The sequence below is a fragment of the Quercus lobata genome, chromosome 7 (assembly GCF_001633185.2).
Source record: "Quercus lobata isolate SW786 chromosome 7, ValleyOak3.0 Primary Assembly, whole genome shotgun sequence".
NCBI lineage: Eukaryota > Viridiplantae > Streptophyta > Magnoliopsida > Fagales > Fagaceae > Quercus > Quercus lobata.
Genome location: NC_044910.1, coordinates 48,109,693 through 48,133,248, shown reverse-complemented (window position 1 = coordinate 48,133,248; position 23,556 = coordinate 48,109,693). Strand labels below are relative to the sequence as shown.

General features: G+C 34.5%; 4 protein-coding genes across 7 annotated transcripts; 2 read left to right on the top strand and 2 right to left on the bottom strand.

Moving 5' to 3' along the window:
• The first annotated feature begins 1,140 nt into the window (after positions 1 to 1,140).
• Positions 1,141 to 1,863, top strand: LOC115952521. Its single transcript, XM_031069691.1, has 2 exons — positions 1,141 to 1,317; positions 1,419 to 1,863. Exons 1-2 carry the CDS (start codon positions 1,208 to 1,210, stop codon positions 1,744 to 1,746), a joined length of 438 nt encoding a protein of 145 aa, XP_030925551.1. The 5' UTR covers positions 1,141 to 1,207; the 3' UTR covers positions 1,747 to 1,863.
• Positions 1,864 to 3,394: 1,531 nt separating this feature from the next.
• Positions 3,395 to 11,025, top strand: LOC115954331 (uncharacterized protein At3g17950). 4 transcript variants are annotated; one of them, XM_031072259.1, is made up of 6 exons: positions 3,401 to 4,142; positions 5,227 to 5,284; positions 5,365 to 5,482; positions 5,582 to 5,699; positions 7,066 to 8,595; positions 8,819 to 8,911. In XM_031072259.1, the coding sequence occupies exons 1-5, from the start codon at positions 3,597 to 3,599 to the stop codon at positions 7,117 to 7,119; spliced, it is 894 nt and encodes a 297-aa protein (XP_030928119.1). In that variant the 5' UTR covers positions 3,401 to 3,596; the 3' UTR covers positions 7,120 to 8,595; positions 8,819 to 8,911. The 4 variants fall into 4 exon arrangements, with proteins under 4 accessions (XP_030928120.1, XP_030928119.1, XP_030928118.1 ...); XM_031072258.1 differs by having other exon boundaries at positions 8,814 to 8,911; XM_031072260.1 differs by lacking the exons at positions 7,066 to 8,595; positions 8,819 to 8,911 and having other exon boundaries at positions 3,395 to 4,142; positions 5,584 to 5,675.
• Positions 11,026 to 11,448: 423 nt separating this feature from the next.
• Positions 11,449 to 12,497, bottom strand: LOC115953302. The gene has a single exon (XM_031070905.1). It carries the CDS (start codon positions 12,369 to 12,371, stop codon positions 11,793 to 11,795), a length of 579 nt encoding a protein of 192 aa, XP_030926765.1. The 5' UTR covers positions 12,372 to 12,497; the 3' UTR covers positions 11,449 to 11,792.
• A 6,019-nt stretch (positions 12,498 to 18,516) lies between these two features.
• LOC115953486 (putative E3 ubiquitin-protein ligase XBAT31) lies at positions 18,517 to 22,439 on the bottom strand. The gene is made up of 8 exons (XM_031071168.1): positions 22,000 to 22,439; positions 21,849 to 21,908; positions 21,656 to 21,727; positions 21,430 to 21,551; positions 21,198 to 21,338; positions 21,004 to 21,111; positions 19,942 to 20,200; positions 18,517 to 19,330 (listed from the first exon to the last, which is right to left on the bottom strand). Exons 1-8 carry the CDS (start codon positions 22,180 to 22,182, stop codon positions 18,947 to 18,949), a joined length of 1,329 nt encoding a protein of 442 aa, XP_030927028.1. The 5' UTR covers positions 22,183 to 22,439; the 3' UTR covers positions 18,517 to 18,946.
• Between the last annotated feature and the right edge of the window lie 1,117 nt (positions 22,440 to 23,556).

Below are 23,556 nucleotides of genomic sequence, written 5' to 3'. Positions count from 1 at the left end.
AGGCAAGTCAGTCATCCAATCCACAAATATGACTTATATGAGAATAGCAAATATTGTAATTAGAATGGACAAAATAGTAAATTCCATGTAAGAAACATTTTCTCTCCCACTTTTTCTTCCCATTTGGGAGGATAGAAAAAGGGGAGTCTATTCTCCCTCATTTCAACCATACTAAACAGAGGAAAATTCTCATTTTTCTTTCTCCAATTCTATCTTTCCTTTTTTTTTCATCCAGCCAAACATACCACAAAGTTTACATCTCCAGCATTTTTAATCTTTTAAATTTTAAATGAGTGTTAATGGTTCCTCAAGTTTCTTTTTTTAATGAATGTCATTAGTCCATCAAATAAATAAAAAATTAAAAAAAAGAGTGATATTAGTCATTCGGTTAACTTTTATTTCTTGTGTGTCCAATTAGGTAAGGACTTGACAATTTCTTAATTACGTAACATTTTATTATTATTAAAAAAAAGTTTTGTTAATAGTGCATTTATTAAAGAACAATTTTAAGAAAATATAAAAATTAAAAAAAAAATTGTTAAAAAATGAGTTTTTTTCCTTTTTTTTTTTTTTTTTACAAATATTTTCTAAACCAATATTTTTAAGAAATTCATTAATTTTTCCCTTTAAAAAACACACACACATAAATTGACCTCTACCAATTTCTATAGGCTATACCTACATAACTCTTTTATGTCTTGAGCCCTACTAATAAAATTGTCAATCGTTTTTTATATTTTTTTAACCCAAAATAAATAAATAAGTGTGCATTTGCGTAGCAACATTTCTGCGTTTGTGTGCGTTGTGTTTTTTTTGGCTGGTCCCATGGCACTGTTCATGGACCAGCCAGGTGATGAAAAACGCATGAGTGGTATTTTCAGTAATAAAAAATATTTTGTTACAGTGTTTTTAATCAATAATAAATTTTCAGTTTTCAACAAAATAAACAGTATTTAAATACATCTTAAATTCTAAGAGTGTGTTAAAACAAAAGCCAAAATTATCTTGTCCGGCTGTGATACAGGCGCACCATCGCGCCCAAGAAGCTACCAAGTGGGAATGGGACTACGTTGGGTGCACCATATATAATCAATAGTGCGTGAAAAATGAAAAAACAAATGCACCACAACTCCACAGAGCATAACCACAAACACACCTGCGTAGTTCATAATTGGGTGAGAAACAAAAGGCGGGAAAAAAAACAACGATGCAGGGAAGCAGAGATCAAGAATCGAGTCCTCTCATCGCCACCGTCCAAGACATTCAGAAACGCCTCATTCGACCTTCCTCTCTCCACTCTCCTCCAATCTCATCCCCGTACTCTCTCTCTCTCTCTCACACACAATTGCTTAATTAATTTCTTGGAATTTCAATTAATTTTGCTTGTTCAATTCAACTCTTATCGGTGTTTCAATCAGCAAGAAGAAGACGAAGAAGCAGCTTGAGGATTACTTGGATCCGGTTCTTCTCTCTGCGATCTCCTCCAAGATCGGTCGCGTAAAGAAGCAGAAGGTTCCATTACTTCCAGAGATGAAGAAGAAATTGGTCATGGTCAAGGATTTTGAGTGGCCTGTTGATGAATTGAATGCCTTCGTGGCTGATGCCAGCAGGAGCGACCAAGTCGTGGATCTCAACAACGATAATTTAGTAGATTTTATTGAAGAAGAAAGTGAAGAGTCTTGCACTCCGTTTCGGCGTTTTGAGCAATCTGCGTTAAAGCGTTTCAAGGAACTCGATCAACCATAATGGTTGCTCATGTGGAGTAGAGAACAATAAACACGATTTGATGCTTATCAAAGTTACTATTCATGTTCATGTAAGTATTATATTTACTGTGTATTGAATCAAGATTAAATATATGAAGACAAGGAAAATATACATTGATTATGTGATACAATCACTTTAACTATTTGAATTAAAAACCTCACTTGTCCAAACTATAGTAATCTTTCTAAGATTAATTACATTTCGACAATCAATTTTTACCAAACTTGTTAGCCCTTCTTTTTTTTTTTTTACGTTTACTATTTTTTTTTTCTTTTTTAACAGTTATAATACAAGGATCCAAACTGTTTATTTGTTGATTTTTTGGGATGATATGGCATGCACAATAAACATACAATCTTAAAAGATTGGAAGAACTCTTGTGAGGAGACTTCTCTGTAGGGATGAAAATGTGTTTATGTTCGTTTAATTATTTACTAAACAAATCAAGTTCAAGTCTACGTTTAGGTTTAATAAACAAGTCATATATATATAGTCTTGAGATTGGATGGTGTAAAATTGTAAATAAATTAATATAAAATCAAATTAGTGTTTATAATTTATTGAAAATATAAAATAGTCTATTTCATACTATAAATTTTATATAATTTGTAACATGCTTGGTTAATCTATTTTTAAAATAAATTCATTTATGAAAATAATTCTATTTAATTAACTCAAACAATATAATTTCAATCATAATTTATTTCTTAATTATTAGCATATATTTATAATAAAAGGACAAAATATTTAATCTTGGTGTATATTATATGCAGGGAAATGATATGTTAATCAAGTAACTCGTGATCAACAAAAAAATAAACTAAACATAAACATATAATCTAACTTGGTAATGAACTTTGTTTGAAACAAAGTTGATTAGGAATTCTTTAGAGTTCCTTAGGTGTTGTACATTTAGTTCCTCAATTAAGTTCAAACACATTGTTCTATTGACCAATAAAACACAAATCTTTTTCAACTACAATTAAATTCAATTGAATTATATGTTCATTTTTTTTTTTTTTTAAAAAAAAAAACCTAGTGTTCAGTATTTAAGTTTTACCTAATTAAATAAACAATTTTGAATTTTTAATACTCAACTTGGTTTGATTTGTTTACATTTTTTTAGACTCATAGATAGTGGGGGAAGGAAAACTAGTATGGTTTAAATCACAAATATAAAGTATCACAAAAGATGTCATTATCATTATACTATCACTTACACCAATTTTATTTACCGTCTCAGTTCTCTACAATTTAGTGTAAAGATTGCATAAACTTAGAGGATTCATATTGTGCACCACGTGTTCTACTCAAAAAAAAAAAGAAAAAAAAAAAAAGAAAGATGAAACCTTAATCTATTTCATTGGTGAGCAATGAATGAGCATATGCTGTGGTTAGTTGGAATTGGATCCCTCAATTTCAAATATTGTCCATTTCCCCAATTTCGTAATTCGGATTCAAATTTACAACTCTATAAAAGTGTACAGGCAGCCATGTCATTTAAGAAAATTGAACACTAAAAATTAGATAATAAAAAAAAATGAAATTATTATAGAATTTGTTCACCAAATTCAAACAGCAACAACACAAAGTAAAGTGTTACGGCACCGTTTCCTCGCATCACACAAATTTGAATTTAAAAAACATCTTCTCGCGCGCCGTGCCCAGTGACCACTGCCCAGTACTGCTGCCCTTTTATTTCTTCAGAATTGAGACTTGAGAAGAAACCAGATCTTCTTACCTCTCAGCTCAAAATCATAAACCTCTCACAAATTTACTAAAGCTCTATTTCCAGTCTTCAAAAACTCCCAAGCCTTAATACCAAAAAAATGGCCTCCATAGTTCCTCACTCTGTCTCCGACGATAGGGACCTCGACGACGCAGATTTATGGGCCGTAATCGACTCCGCCGTGGCCTCTCATTCCGCCTCCAAATCCCTCGCTATCAGATCCCCCAATTTCCAATCCCTATCCCCAATCTCAAACCCCTCGCCGCCATCAAAGCTCTCTAAATACCCTAAAACCCCAAACTCCAACCAGTCCGACACCAAATCTAGGGTTTCGGTCCAAGGCGAGGTGATTCAGGAACCCTGGGTCTATCGCCAGCCTCGGAAGGTCGCAAGGACTTGTGCTTCGGAAGCTAGCGAGACCAGTCCTCTTATCGTGCTCAAAAACGTGCAGCGCACGCCGACCACTCCGGTGTATTCGTCGCCGGAAGCGCATTTGTCGCCGGAGATTGGGAAGTTCAGTGTGAAGGAGCTTAGTCCTCGTTCGGAAAGCTATGGGCGGAGCGAGGAGAAGCATATGGTGCATAGCTTGTCTGGGAGGTTCCCTTCAGTTTCACTGTTTAAGGAGTATCAGAATACAGCTATGGCGGTAATTTACTTTGATTTTAGTTTCAAAATTAATTTTTATGTTATATATTGGATTAAGTTGATTTTGCTTGTGTGAAATCAATTTTTTTTTTTTTTTTAAGCGTGGCACGTAAGAAACACAAAATGTTAAATCATTTCAACAATGATGGACTCGGATTCTAATGAATTGTATTTTTGTTTTTGTTAAATGTATGACATATGTTATATGTGATAAATTTGCCTATTGTTTCAGAGGATTTGTATTCGGTTGTAAGGGTTTAATTCATAGTATAAAGTACTGATGTAAGATTAAAGAAGAGACAATTTAGTAGTACTGTAGTAAAAACCACTGTGTTTTGGTGTTTGACAGGTATGATCAATATATGTTACTCACTTATAATAGGACATGTAAGATTTTAATTCATGTAACAATGGGTGTCCTTTGGATTAGTGATAGAGAGCACTCAGACCAGCATTATGTTGATGAGACACAACTACAAGCACATGGTAGAATGTGTCTTATAAATTGGTGTAATTTGAAATACGTCCTATTGTAGACTAGTGCCTCTAATGTGACACAACCCTTGTGCTTTGGTTGGAAGTTTCTTCAGAACCTTCCTATGTTCCCCATTTCTTCTCTCTGGTCAGGCCTTTTGGTGAATTTGATTTTTGTTGTATGTTTAACTTAAGAAGTGGTAAAAGTAAAACCCAAGTTTTCTAGCCCAAGTGTACCTTTTATAAGACAACCCTTTAGACTTTAGTGCAGTTGTTTTCATTAATGTCTCTGTTGCCTTTTTGGATTTCAGCTAGCAACTTTTTAAATTTGAATTTACTTAGTTTTCCCTTTTACTTTTACTTTACACTTCTTACTGTCCTACAGGCTTAAGTTACTATTTCCCTGCTTGTTTAGATGAATTTTTGAAGCATCTCATGCTTGAATATTGAATTTCTATCATATGTTTGGAATGAACTTAAAATATCTGCACAGACACAATATAGTGTTAGTTGTTACGTGCTCCTGTAATGGATGGGTGCACATGCCACACATCGTACACTCCAAAGGAATTTCATGCAATTTGTTCTAATCAAATGCTGTCAATGGACAGATATTGGAGAGAAGTGATTACGTGATGATTTCTGGAAACCCTTTCATAAAAAAATCAGGTAAAAGATTATGGGTATCTCCTCTCTTGCTGTTTCAACATGAAGCAGTAAACATAACATCCGGTGTCTGTATTAAGCAGGGTGGAGGAAGATATCATTCTACTTCAACCTCTCTTTTGAAATCAGAGACAAGACTATTGAATTTGATGAAAATCGAAATGTTCAGCGTGCTGAATTTGTGGTTCGGGCATACATGCAGTATGTTATCTGGCTTTTGAGTATTAAACCATATTGTTAGTATATCTAATGTATTATTTGTTCTGACTATGATTTGCTATTCTTTTCTTTTGTTGCTAGAGGTGGTAGGTTCTCAGATGGGTGGGGCTCATGTGAGCGGCGTGAGAAGAGATTTTTAAAACCAAATCATGATATACCCAGTACAGCAGAGACCAGAGCGAAAAATAAATCATGCCAAGTATATCTTTTCTTCTTGCAGTTGGCTTGTGCCTAAATATGCTATTGATATTCAACAACTAGCAGTTCATATGATTGTTGCATTTTCACTGGTTTACATAGACAGTAAGCTTTGATGTTAGACTAGCGTCATAATCATTGGCTGAAGCTTGGATCAGCGTAGAGTCTTATCATATTGTTAGTATGTAGCTTTAGTATCGTTTCTTTTCTTTCTGTGGATCCTATAGATGCCATAAATAATAAAATGGAGCAAGTAGTATAGCTCAGTAAGTTACATTGAGTTGATTGCCATTGGTCACATATTGTTTCTTCAAGGCAAAGATAAATGTCACACCTAGGTTGAACCTATGGCCCACCCTTCACTCTTTGTTTAGAGGAGGGAGGTGATGCCCTTTGGTCTACAGACAATTGCCATTGCCATTGTTTGCACAACATGTAGTCTAGAAGACAAAAGTAGAATTTTTGTTAAACAGTATAAAATTTCAAGTATTTTTCATTAAGAAAATTTTCCTGAATGTTAAATATGTGCTTGCATTAAAATTTTAGTCTCTTGAAGCTAGCTGTTGTCAAGTCTCAATGTTACAAGTTGGTGATACCTCTATTGTATGAAGATAGTATCAGAGCTTTCATTATGAAGATTATGCAAGACACTGATCAAATGTTGGAATTTGGGAAAGATTTCTAGACACAAAGACAACATTTTCAGATAATTTTAGTCTGGAAGTGCTACAACAATGTGTCATGGATTTAGATGCTTGCAAGCTTCACTGGCTGTCCTGTAAATGACTCAAATATTGCATTATTTGTATCATTCATATTAGGATATGCTGTCTTGCCTCATTAACTAATACCTGAGCCTTTCTTCTCCTTAGCTAACCATTAGAAAATGGTGCATGACCCATGATTCTAATTTGCATTGTTTCATTTCCAATGCTATGAAGTCATTATTTGTACAATTTGATGGTCTATACCCTGCTGCATGCTGGATTAGCTATGTGTAACATCAAGATTTTCTTGCATACAATTGAAATTCCCTTATTATTCTTCTTCTTTTTTCCCTTTTTTTTCCCATAGCACACTCGAGTTGGCACACTATGCATGTGACATTCCCCAGTCCCACAATGATATTTTGCTTTCTTTTAGATATTGATGATTCACTTTCTCCGAAGAATTTGATGGATAATGGGGAAATGGATCTGTTTCACCATTTGAGTTTTAAGCTATCTTGTTCTCATTGTTAAATTTTTGTGATTAGAGACATCTTTGTAAAACAAAGTGAAATGTAGAAGGGGATTTTTATTATTATTAATATAGCCTACTTTTCTGCTGAAAAGTGAAAGCTCACATCTGTAGTTTTACATTTGCAGGACCTGCTTGGAATTGGAGAATATCGACCGGGTGCAAGCCAAGGCCAGAGATGAGAAACATCAACCTCGAATCCAGTCAGCAATTCTGGTCCACCACATCCTCTGAATTGTGTTAAGAAATTATCAGATTCAGACTGGGTATGGTGTCAGCAAAAAGCTCTCACCAGTCAACATATTTACACTGATTTGACCATGAATTGTAAAAAGGATTTTACTAATATGTACCCTAAGGGCACACATTAACTGGACCCTTGTAAAAATGAGGTAAAACAAGATTCTGTATATGACTATATGCTTGTTCAAGTGAGCCTAATTGTTCCTTCAACAAGTGAAAGCAATTGAAACATGCATATATAAAGAGATGAAATTTCATTTTTCTCCCCTCCTAGGGGAAATGAACAAGAAGGGAAGGCAGGAATATGAAGAATAACGTCTATTTTTGCTGTTGTTGTGCAACAATCCAAAAATCATGATGAAATTGAAGAGTTTGAGACTTTTGAGAACGTATGCAGAATGTGTCAGAGCTTGGGCAGAATTGCATGATAGCGAAGGGAGCTTGTGTTGGACAAGGGAGTAAGAGAATAGAGCTTTTGGACCAAAAAGAAAAAGTAGGCCTCCAAAGACAGGATGACGAAACAGTTGATATATACCAAAGCACAACGATTTCCATTTTCAGTTTTTTCAGTCTTTAACAAGGCATATTGTCCTCCCCCATATTGAAAAACAATAACCCATCATCCGTGGTGGCAATACGTTCCACAAAATTAGCTTCACAAGCCCCATGTATTACTATGAGATTATTATGCCAACGTATAAAATCACAAAAATAGATGCTGCATGAAATGGACCACAAAGATTGGAATAATGGACCTGCCAAGTATAACCTACCGTGGACCAAAATTGATATTCTTTCTTGAATTTTGATTTTTAGGATAAATTATTAGGTCATGGAGGATTGCTGAAATGGTATTCTTAGTCATTTTAACAGATAAAATTCTGCTATTTATGCAAATGTGATATTGCTTAGTAATTTTTTTATTTTTTTATTTTTGTGTTGATTAAGAATCTAACTCACATTTACATATATGACATTATTTCATTGGTTAGGAGGACCATTTTAGCAATGTTTTGGTGTACTTAATAATTTCTCCATTTTCAGCGTTGACAGCATTTTTCTATGAAAAGAGATATGGTTTTCAAATGATCTCCAATAAGGAAGTGAGTTTTTAAGCACCAGCATTAGATTTTGTGTTTCTATAAAAGTCATAAAAATATAGCCAGGTGGACGATTGTGATTTGTTTAAACAACAAATCAAAGCAACAAAAATAATCCAATATATGAAGGGCTATTCTAGTAATTTAGAGCCAAAAAAGAAAAGGAAAGTAGCCTTCCTCTGGTCCTCCCTGCCTTACTGTGTCCCTTTTTGTGTCACTCCCCCGTACAAAAATTATTCTTATTTCCATGAGTTGCATCTCCTTCCGCTAGCTAGTCTTGTCTGCTGAGGCAGAGAGAGACACATAGAAAAAACGGTAAGACGTCACACTCTCTCCCCCAAGTGTTTTTGTTTTGACTCTGTATGCTCAAACAGGCAATGCGGCAGCTTGTGCTTCAAGCATTACTCTTTTTTATCCCTTCTTTTATTATCTAAACAATCACTGTTCTTTTGAACTCTTTTTCTTGTTCTACATTTCATTTTCCTTTTCTTTTCAATCTTATCTTCTACTTCTTTTTTCAATTCCTTGGTCAGATTAGGTGATAATGGTGGAATGACAGTTCATTCTTTCTCTGAGGTGACCTCCTAGTATATCAGTCAGTCCCGCTTTCTTTAACTACTTCGGGGCTACAGAATCATGGCTCAGCAGGTACCTCTGCCTCTCTCTCTCTCTCTCTCTCTCTCTCTTTTGCACTCACAAACACTTAGTAAATGTACAATAATGAATACTTTTTATGGACTTTTTTTTGGAGATTTTGAGTAAATGACTGTACCCAGATGATTGATTTGGAATGCAGGAAGAAGGGTGGCCTTTGGGGTTGAGACCACTGAATGCAAGAGTTGGGTTGGTGAGAAATCGTGATTTGTCTGGATCAGTCTCCTTCAGCACTTTGCTCACTGGCTCTCCCACCTCCTCCATTGTTTCTTCTTCAGATCTTGATACTGAGGTCAGTACACATTTTCCTCATAAAAAGCAGTAGTGGAACACAGAAGGAGAAGAAAAAAAAAAAAAAAAAACCCAGCATGCGTCTTTTGTTTATACTTGCTTCTATGATGATTCTGTAATTCTGTTTACGTTGTGTGCTAGCAAACCGTTTTTGACTGTCATGATAGAAATAATAATTGCCACTTTTTCCATTTTCTTGTTATGTTTAGGTGTACACATTTATTGCTATGACATGACCTTCAATTTTTTTTTTAAAAAAAAAATTATTTAAAAAAAAAAAAAAAAAAAAAAAAACTTGACTGGAATGAACATCTCAGTTTCAGACCAATTTTCCCTTTTTGATGATTGTTGAGAATCACATTCAATGTATGTTACGTAGAGCTAGAGGACAGAAAAATGTTTCTACAAAAGTTACATCTATGTTCCTACCTGATTTTGTATTTGTTGGATGTGTGTGTGCAGTTAGTTAACTAGTTTCTCTTGGTCATGCCTATTTAAAGTTGAAATCACTTTACTCTTTCCACATGGTTTTCTATGATGGCGTCCGCCCACATTTATATGCTTCAAGTGCTCCTTTAGATATGGATCTGTTTTTCTTTGTATTAAAAAAATCTGTACTTGGTGCTTCTCATACTCAGCTTTCAGCTATATTCAATCTAGTGACAACACGAGAAAGATGATCACTAGCACTTAGAGCTCCTAGCAGATTTGTATTTTACATTTTGCTTTAGAAGGGTCCCCAAACGTGGTCTCATTTATCATTGAAATCTTATACGCAAGTGGCATATCACTGCATTTAACTTTTTTTTTTTTTTTTTTAAAAATTTGCCTCATCTTAAACATTGTTCACTATGGATTATTATTGGATTGGTTACAATATATAATTTCAAATCAAAGATAAGCCAAGCCTCTTGCTCAAATGTGCATTAACTTGTACCTTAACTAGAGAAAAATATGTAAGAATGTGTCTTATCTGAAGAGACAATATGTCTATCAATTCAGACTATTTTATGAACTTTCACGCTGTGTTTTAACCATGAATTTCTGTGTGGTTGGTTTCAGTCCACTGGGTCGTTCTTCCACGACAAAAGCATCACACTTGGCAGCCTAATTGGAGTTTCAAGCATTTTAGAGCTTTCACGAAGAACAACAAGGGGGAGAACAGCAGAAACCTTAAGAGAAGGAAAGAACCACAAGCCCAAATCTTGGCTATTCTCACTATGCTCAAAACTAAGCACTGATGCTGTGAACGAGAGCAATACCCCATCTCTTGGTCACTTTCTTGAGGAAGAGAGGAGAACTGCAAGTGTATACAGAAGGAATCAGAGCCCAGATATTTATGGACCTAGTGATTTCTCACCCATCCCGCCCGTTTTGGACACAAACTCGCTGTTTGTCGGTGGCCAAGTTGCTCCCCAATCAAGTGTTCCAAGAAAGTCGGACAATGAATTATTAGATAGCAATGGATATAGGATTCCATTACTATTCTCATGCTTGCGTGGCCATCTCATCAAATGATAATCTCTAGATGAGTATTATTTTATTTATGTTTCTTGTGGGAATCTAGATTTCTTTGATGAGTTAAAGACATAAGACTCAGATTGCATTTGTTTCAAGAGGAAGAGGTTTTTAAGGAGAGGTTTTTTCTATTATATTCAGAGGGGGTGAGAGTATTGAGGCAAGCAGCAACTTTGAAAAACAATTCTGCATTAAACTGTTATTTATTTTGTCTTGTGCGGTATAAATAAGAAATAAGACAGCGCTATCTCAATTAAAGGTTGTGTCTTTCAAAATATTCCTTGGTCATCTCCCCTTCCCAGAACTTTCTTTTTTGTTTTTTGTTTTCATTTCTACTACAGCTGATGTAGCAAACGGCGGAGACAAAGCATCTGTGATCTGTGACAAAGCAGATCAAAATGCATTGATCAAAAAATGGTTTGGATTTCGTTTCAAATCGGATATTATATTTTTATACATAATTTAAGATTACAAAAGAGCAATCATTTTTTTTTTTTTTTTGGATTCACAATTTTTTGGATTCACAATGTTGGAGACAATTTTTGGATTCACAATTTTTTGGATTCACAATGTTGGAGACAATTCAAGTTAGATAATTGATGCAATTGCAAAAAACAAAGTTTTGAAGAGTATTTCTCAAAACCTCTTATCTACTTTACTCAGATTCATGGCAAAACTTTGTCACAAAGCCGGAGATAACAAAGTCACGAAGAAGAACTAATAGTGGCATTCCAGAATTAAGCCCACAGAGAAGAATCTAACAAATTTGGCAAAATTAGCCAACAGATTTCAGACCCATCAATTTAACAAAAACAAAACCAAATACAGTTTTGTAGACCAATCCCATATATATAAATATTCATATAGGTAAAACAAAAAAAAGACTGATACAAGATAAACACATTATCAGAATATAATAAATAATAGTTCACACTCCAATGAATCAACAAATAATGAAATATCCTGTCGCAGATTAGAGATGGCACAGTGGTGGCACGACAATGCCCATGACCACAAAAAAGTTCATTCAAACCAAAGTATCAATCAATTTAGACTTGGAATGGCCATGGCCAATTTTTCAAGTCCTCCTCTTGTCCCACGACTCCCACCTTGGAACTCTTCCTCATTGCATGGCTATTAGCCCCAACATTATCACTTTCAACATAAGCATAATACTTCAAGAAAAATGCAAGTGTCAAGACAACCCACTCCAAGCAAAAGATCAACACACACAACCCACCAGCCAACTTCAGTATCACAGCACCATCATCTTCCCTCACATAGGACTTCAATTGGCCAAGGAAATCCCCGGTTCTCGTGAAGATCAGCACAGAAACCGAGCCTTGGAATATCGCAGTGAGCACTGTTGCCACCATGTGAGCTGCATACCACCGGCTAGGCCCCGATGAGCCGGCTGCTGCACAGCCGAAGACCGCTCCGGCTATGGTGAAAATGTGGAGGAGGATTAGGAAGAAGCCGGATATAGACGGGAAGAGCCGGAGAGAAAGAGTGAGGAAGATGCAACTGGAGGCTGCACCAAGGAGAATGTAATTGCAGAAGAGGAAGACCTTGTGGGTGTGGTAGTGGGAATCAGTCACTGTGCCCATAGTGATGGTGTGCATACCCATTTGAGGATTTTTGACAAATTCAGCTGATTTCTATAAACTAAAGTTGATTTGGAGAGGTTTTAGGCAAATGGCCAAATGGGGATATGTGAGGTATTGAGTTTTGGAAGCTCAGAAATGGTGGATTTGTTTGGAGAGAAATGGGGAGTGGAAAGGGAAAGATATAGAGTGAGAGAGCTGAGAGGCACAACGGCCATATTTCAAAATATGACCGTTGGAGTAAAGTCTTTTTTTTTTCTTTTTTTTTGCTGAACGTTGGAGTAAAGTCAAATGACCCACAAGACAAATTGTAACGGCTAGTTTATTGCTTTTTTTTCTTCTTTTTTTTCTCTCTCTTTTCTGAGCTTTTTATATGTGTTGTTGTGATATATTGATTTGGATTGTTGGATTTGAATTGTACAGTTGATGGTTTTTGTTTTTTTCCTGATTCTGAGGGCTTTTTTTTCGACTAAGTTATCATGTTACCTGCACCTGGTCTTTCATTCCAAGTTATCACCTAGTTTTACTTCGTTTCTGTTCCATTCTTTGGTCAATAAATTACAGCTCTAAAGTAAAGGCGAACAAGGAAATAATTAATGAATAAAAAATAACATAACACTTACCTTACCTTTCCAGGTTGAACCCAGGCCATGGCAGAGTCTAATTCTTCTTCTTCTTCTTCTTTCTTCGTTTCGTCCGCTGGTACTTCTTCAGGTCAATTTTTTTTTTTTTTTTTTCCCGAGAGCAAGACACGTGATTAGGCATTGGAAATGACAAAGGAGACATGAAAAAAGTTTCACACCTTATAATAATAAAATAATAAAGGATATTGATAGATTTTTATATTTATAAAAGTAGTGGAAACTTTTTATGGTTTATTAACGATTGCTTCTGAGCCTCTTGACGACATCTATTAACATAAGTCAATGACTCATTATTAATAAAATAAAACTGTTTTAAGGGTTTTTTTTTTTTTTTTTAATGAGTGTTTTAAGGGTAGTTCTAGTACATTATAACTTTTGCCACAATTATCTTGCGTGTCAGATTATAATTGATTACTTGTTACTCTTACATAAACCTACCACTTTTTTTCCACAACTCACAAGCTACCACGTGGATAATTGTGGCACAAGTTATGTCATTTTATGTGGTATTAGAATTTTTGCAGTTTTAATATTATCATTATTATAATTATTGGGTAAATGTTTAGACTTGAAATTGATATATTAGTTGATATATGGACTTGTTTAGTCAACAGAATGGAAAAGTACGAGAATAGAAAATAACAGAATAAAAAAGTACAAGTATAGAAAAAGGGAAGGAAACTGAAAATGTGAGAATATAAAAGAGACTTTAGTTTTACTTACTTGTGTTTGATAATTGAAGGATGGAAAAGCAGAGAGATAAAAAATAGAGTTTGTATAAATTTACTCTCATACTCTATTGCGTAACTCTTTTTTTTATAGGAAAATGCTATAGATATAAAATATTTTACAAATTTCTGATATGGTGAATGACTATTGGTATGCAAAAAAATGATAGTGGTGGGCCTAAATGAGACCTAGTAAAAATTTGTCACATCAATAGTTTTTAAAAATATTGTAAAATAGTTTGTGACCGTAAAGTATTACTCTTTTTTATATAGTATTTTATAAAGGGAAAAAAGAAATATTGTTTTGGAATAAAATTAGCAAACTAAATGTTGAATTTAAAAACCAATAAAAAAATGAGTCAACATTGATTTTAGTTTTAGGGAGAGCAAATGAGTAATTTCATCCAACCTTTTTTCCTCCCCATTTTTTATCCAATTTGGGAGATTGACCAAAGTCACCAAACACCCATTTCACACAAAATTTCTCCTATTTTTTTCTCTCTCATTTTCCATCCACCTTATTTTTCACTCAAAAACACTCATAAGATCCGTTTGGTTTGAAAAATTTTAAGGAGGATGAAAAATAGGAGAGAAAAGTGGAGAGAAAATTATTTTTGTGTGTTTTTAGTTGAAAAGAGAAGAGATGATGGAAATTTGATGGGCCTGGATGTTTTCTCTCCAGCTACCAAAAACCAATCTCTCTAATTTGGAGAGAAAAGAGGGTTTTATTGCAAAGGACAATTTTCCCCCATTTTCACCGTTGATTTCCAGATTTCCAACCAACCTTTCTCCTTTTTTTCTTTTTCTTCTTTTGTCCAGTGTTGCTCATATCCTATTATAATTTACTTTAACTTTTTATTTTTCAAAAAAAAAAAAAAAAAAAACTCTCTCTCTCTCTCTCTCTCAATCTTAATCTTTCATGCTATCTTTATTTATTAATGGGTTTTGTATAATCTTTGGGTGGATGCTATATTTTTCTTAATTAACTTTATGTTAGGCCCTTATTTCAATCCATTGAAGAAAGATTATGGAGCTTCTATTGATAAAAGTGTGTTATATATATGGTTGCAAGCCAAGATGGGTTACCAACACACCTCATAGAGGTATCTCTCTCACTTTCTAAATAACATTGTTATCTACCCCCTTTAAATGTTCAAAGAAATGCCTTAACCAAACTTTCCACACCAAAACTCTTCAAAAGGGGCTTAGAAGTTTAGGTAAAACATCTTATTTGGTATTAATTAATTAATTTAAGTTTTAGAATTTCGTATATTTATGATTAGGATTAAGAGTCTGCTATTCATGTTGTGGTTATAGATAGAGGGGGGGGGGGGAGTAATCAGGATTTTTACTTTGGCGAGGTCGAGATTGAACTATCACAAACACCCACACACATAAGTCTTGGATTTTTAATTCCAAAGTGAGTCATAATTCGTATATATTGCATACAAAAATTATATGTTGAATAAAAAAATTATTTTCTTTGGAAATGTCATAATGGGGGCCCAATTATTTTCTTTGTTAGGGGTATATAAAAAAAATTGGTGAGTCTTACTTTTGCATACTATTAATTTTTAAAAAATTTGTGGCAGCCATGCACCCCCCCCCCCTTATTTCCCGCCCTAGTTATGGACATTTGACATTCTTGAATAAAAAATTACTAGATTATTGCTCCCTTTATATGTATGTATAAACTATGTTTATTGTTGGAATTATTATTTTAACCAACTTTAATGTATGATAAAAGCAGTTAGAAACCCAAGCAATTTTGCAATATTGGTGTATGCATGTTCTATGACCACATATTCACCAAAGTTCATAAAGTATTGTTTCTCCAAAGATTTTTTTTTTTTTTTTTTGGCTGATTTTCCCCAAAGATTTGATTGATAGAGAATCATCCTTTTGATGGGAGTGTCATCAATAAAGCTAAACTCACCTACTAATAAAATAAAATCCATGGCCACAACTATGGCCCCCAACTATAAATTACATGATTACAAAATTCCTCAATGAGTTGTGATCTATTAGTAAACATTGATGGTGAAAATTACAATATGCCAATCTGAATATTGCTATTGAATTTCTCAACATATAAAAAAGAAAGGTTCAATACCTCTCTTTCTTCTTCTTCTTCTAATATTTTTTTTTTATAAGTAAAGGTTTCATACCTCTTTTTTATCTTCTTGAAGCTTCCAATTTGATAGGGTAGCAAACTGCCCCTAAGCATAGGGCAAGCTCAATCAGAATTTTCAAAAAAAATGTTTATTTTTTCTTGTATTAGCTTTTTTCATAAATTTTTATTTTCTTCTCAAAAAGCTCTAGATCTCTCCTCCCCTCTCTCTCCCTTCTCACAATAGGGATCTCATTTATGTTTGGTGCTATCTTACAACAAGTCTGATTTAGGTTCTTAATTTTTATTTCATTTCTTTTTGTATATTTTCGTTTATAGTTGTGCGACATGGAGTAAAATTTTCTAATTTTGAATATAAGTCCAAAATTCTATGGGGGCTTTGTGGTTGAAGAGTTTTCAAGGTTTTAATTTTTTAAGAGTGATGGTTGTTTTAGGACTTTTAATTGGAAGTTGTGGCCAAAAGATAAGGGGATTATGTCTCATAAAATTTAGCAATGCATTTATGCCTCCATCTATTACAACTATTCACAAGAGACATGTTCGCAAATCATAGGGGTAGGTGAATCCCGATTCCATCTTTCCTTTGGTGGAAGAATTGATTGGATTAGTGAAATAATGTTTGGGGCAAATCATATACACTTTTATTTGATTTTTTTTTTCTTTGACATGTGAAATTGTGAATATTGATATAGGGAAAAAAACAAAAACAAAAAAACAAAACCAGAAGGAACTTCTTGGCCAATGCATTCTAAAGTGGAAGAACAGGGCAAAGGTGATAGAGTAAAGGTTCCATAATTCCTTTAATATAAGTTTATGCACAAACACCTAAAACTTTTATTGGTAATCTGTTGTCCTTTATGTCTATTGCATTTTTTTTTTTTACCTGTGTTTGTTATTTCAATCTCTTTCTTGCTTTTCTGGGTCAAAGTGTTGGATTCACGAATCAAGCTAGGATTGTAACAATAAAATAAATGGTATAGAATAGCCAACATTGTAGCTTATAGATTTTGCCTCATCTTCAATAAATTTATCTTTCAATTAATATGAAAAATGTTATTGTTTGTCTTTAATGTAAATCAAGACTTATAAACCTCACCCTAAATATTTTGGTCAAATATAAGTTAATATGACCTTATTTAGATCAAGTTTTCAGTGCCAATGGAGATATCTTTAGTGAATCTGCTACGTCAAATTTGGTACCTCAAAATTTTCCTTCATGGTAGTGTTGCTTTCTAACAATTTGTCAGTTTCCAATTGTGAAGGACTATTGATTGGTTCTAGGTAGTACACATTCTAATGTTTCACAATTTTTTATATATACTAGGCATATGCTTGTGTTTCATAGTCCAAAAACCTGACAAATTAGTCATTCTACTTGCTCTCTGATATATAATCTCTCAAAGAACTCTCCATTATCAGTGGTTAATGTTCTGTAATTCAAAAATTTAGGATCCTGCTTGCTGGTTTTGCCCACCACTTATATGAGACCATGGTTTTATAAAATTTATATTAAAAAAAAAAAAAAAAAAAAAAAAAAAGAAGGAAATTTATGGATCTCGATAAGAGTATTGTTGCACTGATTGGTTATTGGGAGGTTGTGCTGGTGCAAAAAGAAAGAGAGCAAGACCTTCATTAAATTATATTCTCAATTGGCAATAGACTGGTGGAGGATATATTTATAGGAAAGAGGGTTGTGGCTCGACGCCGAAATGGAAGACATTCAAAGCTTGCTGACTCAGGGAATGCAAAAATTTATATGTCGTAGGCTTCTAGCAACCTTGGTGTCAAAGTCCAATATGCATGCATATTTTTCTTAAACATGTAATAATACTTAATGTAGTGGTTAGTAGTTTTTCCATACACTATACATCCCAGGCCCAGCACTCTTCTCCATACTTTCTTTACCACATAACCAAAAAGACAATGGAAGTTCCATAGCCATTAATGTGGAGATGTATCATACCTTTTATACAAAATCTACTGTCAGATATTTCAGTTCGTAAGGATGGGTTACAACCTAGTTATACTTGATGGATTATAATTAAATTTTGAAATCTAATTACATAGGCAAGTTAAAAACTATTTAATCTATTCATGATGACATTTCAGAAAATAATACTATACTTTTGAATTCTAATGTTGAGTTATAAAGTAATTAATTTATATATTTACTAGTATTTACATTAGACTATTTTCATTAGGCCCCCAAAGACAAATTCCAAGCTCCGCCACTGCTATGATCCAATTCATAGAACTTAAGTTTCATAATGACCACCTTTAAAAAAAAAAATTTGGAGCCACCACTGACCCGCTAGGTGATAAGTGAAAAGGGAAAAGAGGAAAGAACATGAAAAAATATACTATGAGAGAAATAGTAATCCTGATTTTAAGACCTTTATCATGTAATGATATAGGAACATAAATATGCAAAGGTCATGACATGATATCTATACAAATACCATTTGTAGTAGTATTAGATTGCACTCTTTTAACTCTTGAAGTCACATACTCAGATATTAGTGTGTCAACAGGTAAGATGTTGGAAACAGCAGCTCACCGCCACAAACAGAATTCCCGCTCCATCATCCATTAGTAAGATAAAGAGTGGATACAGTGGTCTACTTCTCTAAAACTGTGTTTTAACTTTTCCACTGAGAGTTGAGCAATTAAAAAAAATGACCATATAGAGGGAAAAAATAGATCTAAGTACTTAGGTGACAAGCTTTCAAAAGCATGGCCACTTCTCAATATTTAGAGAAGCAGACTACAACAGTAAGACTAGAACTTTTCCACTGAGAGTTGAGCAATTAAAACAAAAATTGACTATATAGAACGAAAAAATAGATTTAAGTACTTAGGTAACAAGCTTTCATAAGCATCGCCACTTCTCAATATTTAGAGAAGCAGACTACAATCTATAGAATGGAATTCATCAACCGACACTTACCTAAGGGCCTTGTACTTATGGCTTCTATTAAGACGTATATATATAATTGGAGTTTGAAATACATACCCATGCGGGTCTCATCTCTGAACCAAATTCAGGATAGCTATTTTACCCCCGTGTGAGAAAGCAAATGCACCAGAACTGCTACTTCAAGGCTTATCAACCTCATTGCATCCAGCAGCAATCTTTCCTGGACTGCGACCACCCAATTTGGTGAACGAGCCCATGGCAGATAAACTCTTGAAACTGCTGCTGCCTTCGCTGAAATTTGACTTTCTTGATTTCCTAGGCTTGGAAGGACTAAGTTCAAGTTCTGAATCATTGCTAGTCTTGATCTCAGCAACTACTAGTTGGGAAATACTGCTTCGGCAAAATGGACAAACAGGGGCAGTAGAACAAGCAGTTGTAGGATTGGGCTTCTTGTGGCAGCATAGGGCTAGAGTGCAATGAGCACACATTTGATGACTGCATGGTCTGACCTCAATTGTGCATACCTGGTCAAAGCATATGCAGCATAGCTCCACATCGCTAGCCTGGTTGAGAAAATTTCACCTCCATTATTCACTTATGAGGGTTTCTTCATGACTTCGTACGAAAACCATATTTATTAAGCAAAATGAAGAGTTAAGCTAGCTGGGTTTCTTCATGACTGTACAAAAACCATGCTTATATGAAGAGTTAAAGATATGCAGACAAACGTGCATCTCCTAAATGCTGGATGATTAGAAATTATTTTGTAGCATTTGAACGAAGTACTTCACTACTTGCACTGCTAAATTTTGACAAGAAATGGTTTACATAGAAATGAATAGAACCCAATAGTTCAGATCATCTTAAATATCATATATTATGAAGTGGAACAATCTCAGTCGCAGGTGGTGTCCAATGACCCTTTATATGCCAGCTTGGTTACCCATAAATATTAAATTAATGCCTATTAATTAGTGTCACATTTCTTCTACTAAAAAGTAAAAATTAAACCATCTCAACAAGAGATAATTATAAATTTTTATACAAACATCCTCAACATGATGTAGAGCTTTGGGCTTTCATCAAATATGAATTTCATGTGAAATATAGATCTGTAGATATTAATTAAATTTCTTAATCTACAACAAAAAAAAAAAAAAATGAAGGATATTACCTCAGACATATTGTCGTCAGCCCCAACATCAAAATCCAAAGGAGATGGAACAGAGTATTCAGTCTCCTTCAATATGGTCTTCTCCCTCTCCATGTTTGCTTCTTTCAAGGCCCTCTCTAACAGTGCTTTTGCTTCTGGATTAAGCTCACTGATGAACTTCAAAGGTGATGGCCAGACAAGAGGCTCTGCTGATGAAGGGTTCAGCAAGGCTGCACATGCTCGATGCTTGTGCTTCAGAGCAACTGTGTGTGGTATTCTCCTGAAAAATCCATTCATTTACAAGTTTCAACAACAGACCTTCAAAACTTGTAATTGGGACTGTAGTCATTACAGAAATCAAATGCTAGCAATTTTAGGATGAAGGAAAACTACATGGAAAAAAAATCAAGTGAGGTTCCATATGGTACATATTGGAAAAGACAATTTCAAGTACTGTTGCATGACAAATGTATTATTAGTTACCATGACGTTATTGATATACTATCTATATTCTATAAGCATAATGCTAGGTCAGTTCAGTGAGGTTCACATTGCTGGCCAACTGTAGGAGAACAAATTACACACCACTGCTCTCATCCTTAAAAAGCCAATTCCCATATTCATTTTAGAGTTCATACATGCCGAGCATGAATCAATTTTTGAATTGTACCCGTTTTCTCAAGTTTCAGAACAAACTAATCCATTGACAAATACAGTTCATGAAGACAGGTGGGTACAGATTAATTTGAGCCTCAGAGGACAATAGGGCAAATTGTTAGTTTTCAAATATTAGATATTTGTCCCCGTCACTATGGAAATATTCATTCATGTATTCAATACGGACGCGGTTGAAGTTCTTGCCAGAACAACTTCTTGGATGTATATTTTTCAAAATACAAAAGGTGCTGCCATGGAAAGGGTTTCCCTGGAGTACCTTTTTGAGGAATCTGGGTGATTGAATAGAAGTTCACAAAAGGCAAGTGAAAAGTCCACTATAATCATTAGTTTTGGTACAAAATTTCAAAGTGATTGAAAATTTAAATAATAAGGGCTGATCATGGCATGGCTGTTTATGAATCTTACCCAGATGAATCTATTTGATGCCTATCCGCTCCCCAGGCAAGCAATTCACGGACACATTCCAACGAACCGCCACGAGCAGCTAAATGAAGGGGTGAACTCCCTAGGTAGCTGCAGATCATGGTACCTTCATCAATCTGAATGGCAAATGATCACTATTTAGCTATAATATCTACAAGACCATAATTTAAAATTACCCATATCCACCAGTTGAAGCACAAACAAGAGCCCCACTGTCTAAAAGGATATGAACGCACTCTGGCCGTCTTTGACGAGCAGCTAAATGTAGTGGGGTTGCACCCTTTCCATCTCTTATGTTCACAAATCTTGCAAATCCCCTACCAATGCCACACATTGAAAATTAATCAAATTATTCCATCCAATGCCAATTAATCAACAAGTATGTGAATCAGAGAGAAAGAGAGATACCAGGAATCAGCAACAGGGGTGGAATGTGCAGCAGAAAGAATAGCTTGCAGGCAATCTGAATGGCCATAGCAAGCAGCATAATGCAAGCAGGTTCTTCCTTGTGCAGAATCAAACATCAATATCTGATAAATTCAATACAAAACCCATGATCAATACCTCTTTTAATAGTTCAAGTAAGAAATTTACTATTAAAATGTACATAAACTCAATGGGAAAATTAACACACATTTGCTCCTGCTTCAATAAGCTTTTGCACGCAAGAAATCTTCCCATGCATTGCCGCCAACATCAACGGGGTCTAAACCAATCACAAACAATAAGAATATCCAATCAATAGCATGCAATTAAAGAAAATAATCTTGATCTAACACAAACATTAGACATTAGACACTCAAGCTCGAAAGCTGTATTGTATGTACCTGTTTATGTCGATTCAAGATATCCGGATTAAGAGACCGACCCAACAGCATAGAAAGAACCTATGTACCATCAAAAACAAAACCCATCAAAATTTTCCCAAGAAAACCAAAGATCAATAAAGAAAACCACCCAAATGAATCAAAAACTCACCTGGATCCGACCATTAGCAGCGGCCACGTGAAGAGCAGAGAGTCTCCCATATCCAATGGTGAGTTCCAACACACTTGGGTGTGCCTCTACCATAGCCTCAACTAACTCCAGTTCACCATCCTGAACCGCATGGAACAGACCACTCTCTCTTCTGCGTTCTCCACAGCTAAGCTCCTGACCCATTGTGAGTTGCCCCCAACACTTCCTCACGCGCCACCTTCCACGGTGGTTGCGCTAGCAGTATTGGCGGGGCAGCTGAACACACACAAACACAAACAAAAACACAATTGCTCAGCTGAATTATATGAGCGATAGGCAATCCAAACTATTCCAAAGATAAGTATTGGACTAGTAAGCCTTGGAGTTTGTACCTGCCCGCAATGGCTTTACGGGCAGCTTGACCGTAATGTGTACGAGAGACACTCACAGTGTCGGGCTGCTTGTGAGATATTTTCGCGGCCAATTATTTTGTTATTATTATTTTTTCTGTCTTTGAAACATTAAAAAATATATATATATGTTTTTATTAAGTCCACCGAGTCTGTGAAAGAGAAGCTTTTGTCCAATTTGGAAATTGGAATCCCCCCACATGGATTTATTTCAACGCGTTCTTTGAAGATAACAGAGTCGTTTGGTATGGCATTTAGTTTTTAATTTTTAAACAATATTATATATATTTTAATATATTTTTTTCACATAAATTTAAAAAAAAAATATTAACGAGTGTATTTAAGACACTAATTAAAAATTCAGTTAAAAAAAATTTTATAAGAAAAGAAAAAAATTAATGTTTTAATAATTTTTTTATTTTTCATAAAAATAATGTTAAAACAATACTAAAATAAATTATTAACAAATGCATTAAGTACCGCATAACCCTTTTAAAAAATAAAAACAATATTAATCGGACAATGACCGAACAGTCCTATATCACCGCGGTTAATGTTTGCCGCTCTGACTCATCGCCGCCAGATCAATGTTCTGTATTTTTATACTTTCTTTATTAATTGGGTAGTGGTTGGTGTGAAATGAATCAAATGATAAAAAATAATAATAATAATAATACACAAATCTGAAACCGGTTTAACGAGTTCTAACATCTAACAACTCCAACCAACTCGTGTACGTCTTTTCTCTAGCAGACTATTCAAAGTATATATGCTTCGCGTGTGATTGCATATTTGCAATATTAAATGAACCTTGCATATGTACATTCCTAAACTTTTTCATAATTAGTTAACCTTAAGTTCATAAAAAAATGTTACATCCACGGGCAAACTGTTATGGACCTTTTTTTTTCTTTTTTAAGTTTCAATTTATGGCGTCTACTCTTGATAATAATTTTTTATCATCAAACTAAGACACCAATCGGTTTCTGGTGAAAGCGGGGATCGAACCCCAAATTTTTTATTCAACAATCAGAAACTTTACCAGTTGAGCTAACTAGAACCCACAACTGTTATGGACTTTTATTTGTGGCAAAAAATTAATTTCCGCAGTGGGTTCAGATTAAAACTAATAATAATTTGTATATGCATAACATTTATAGAATGATGG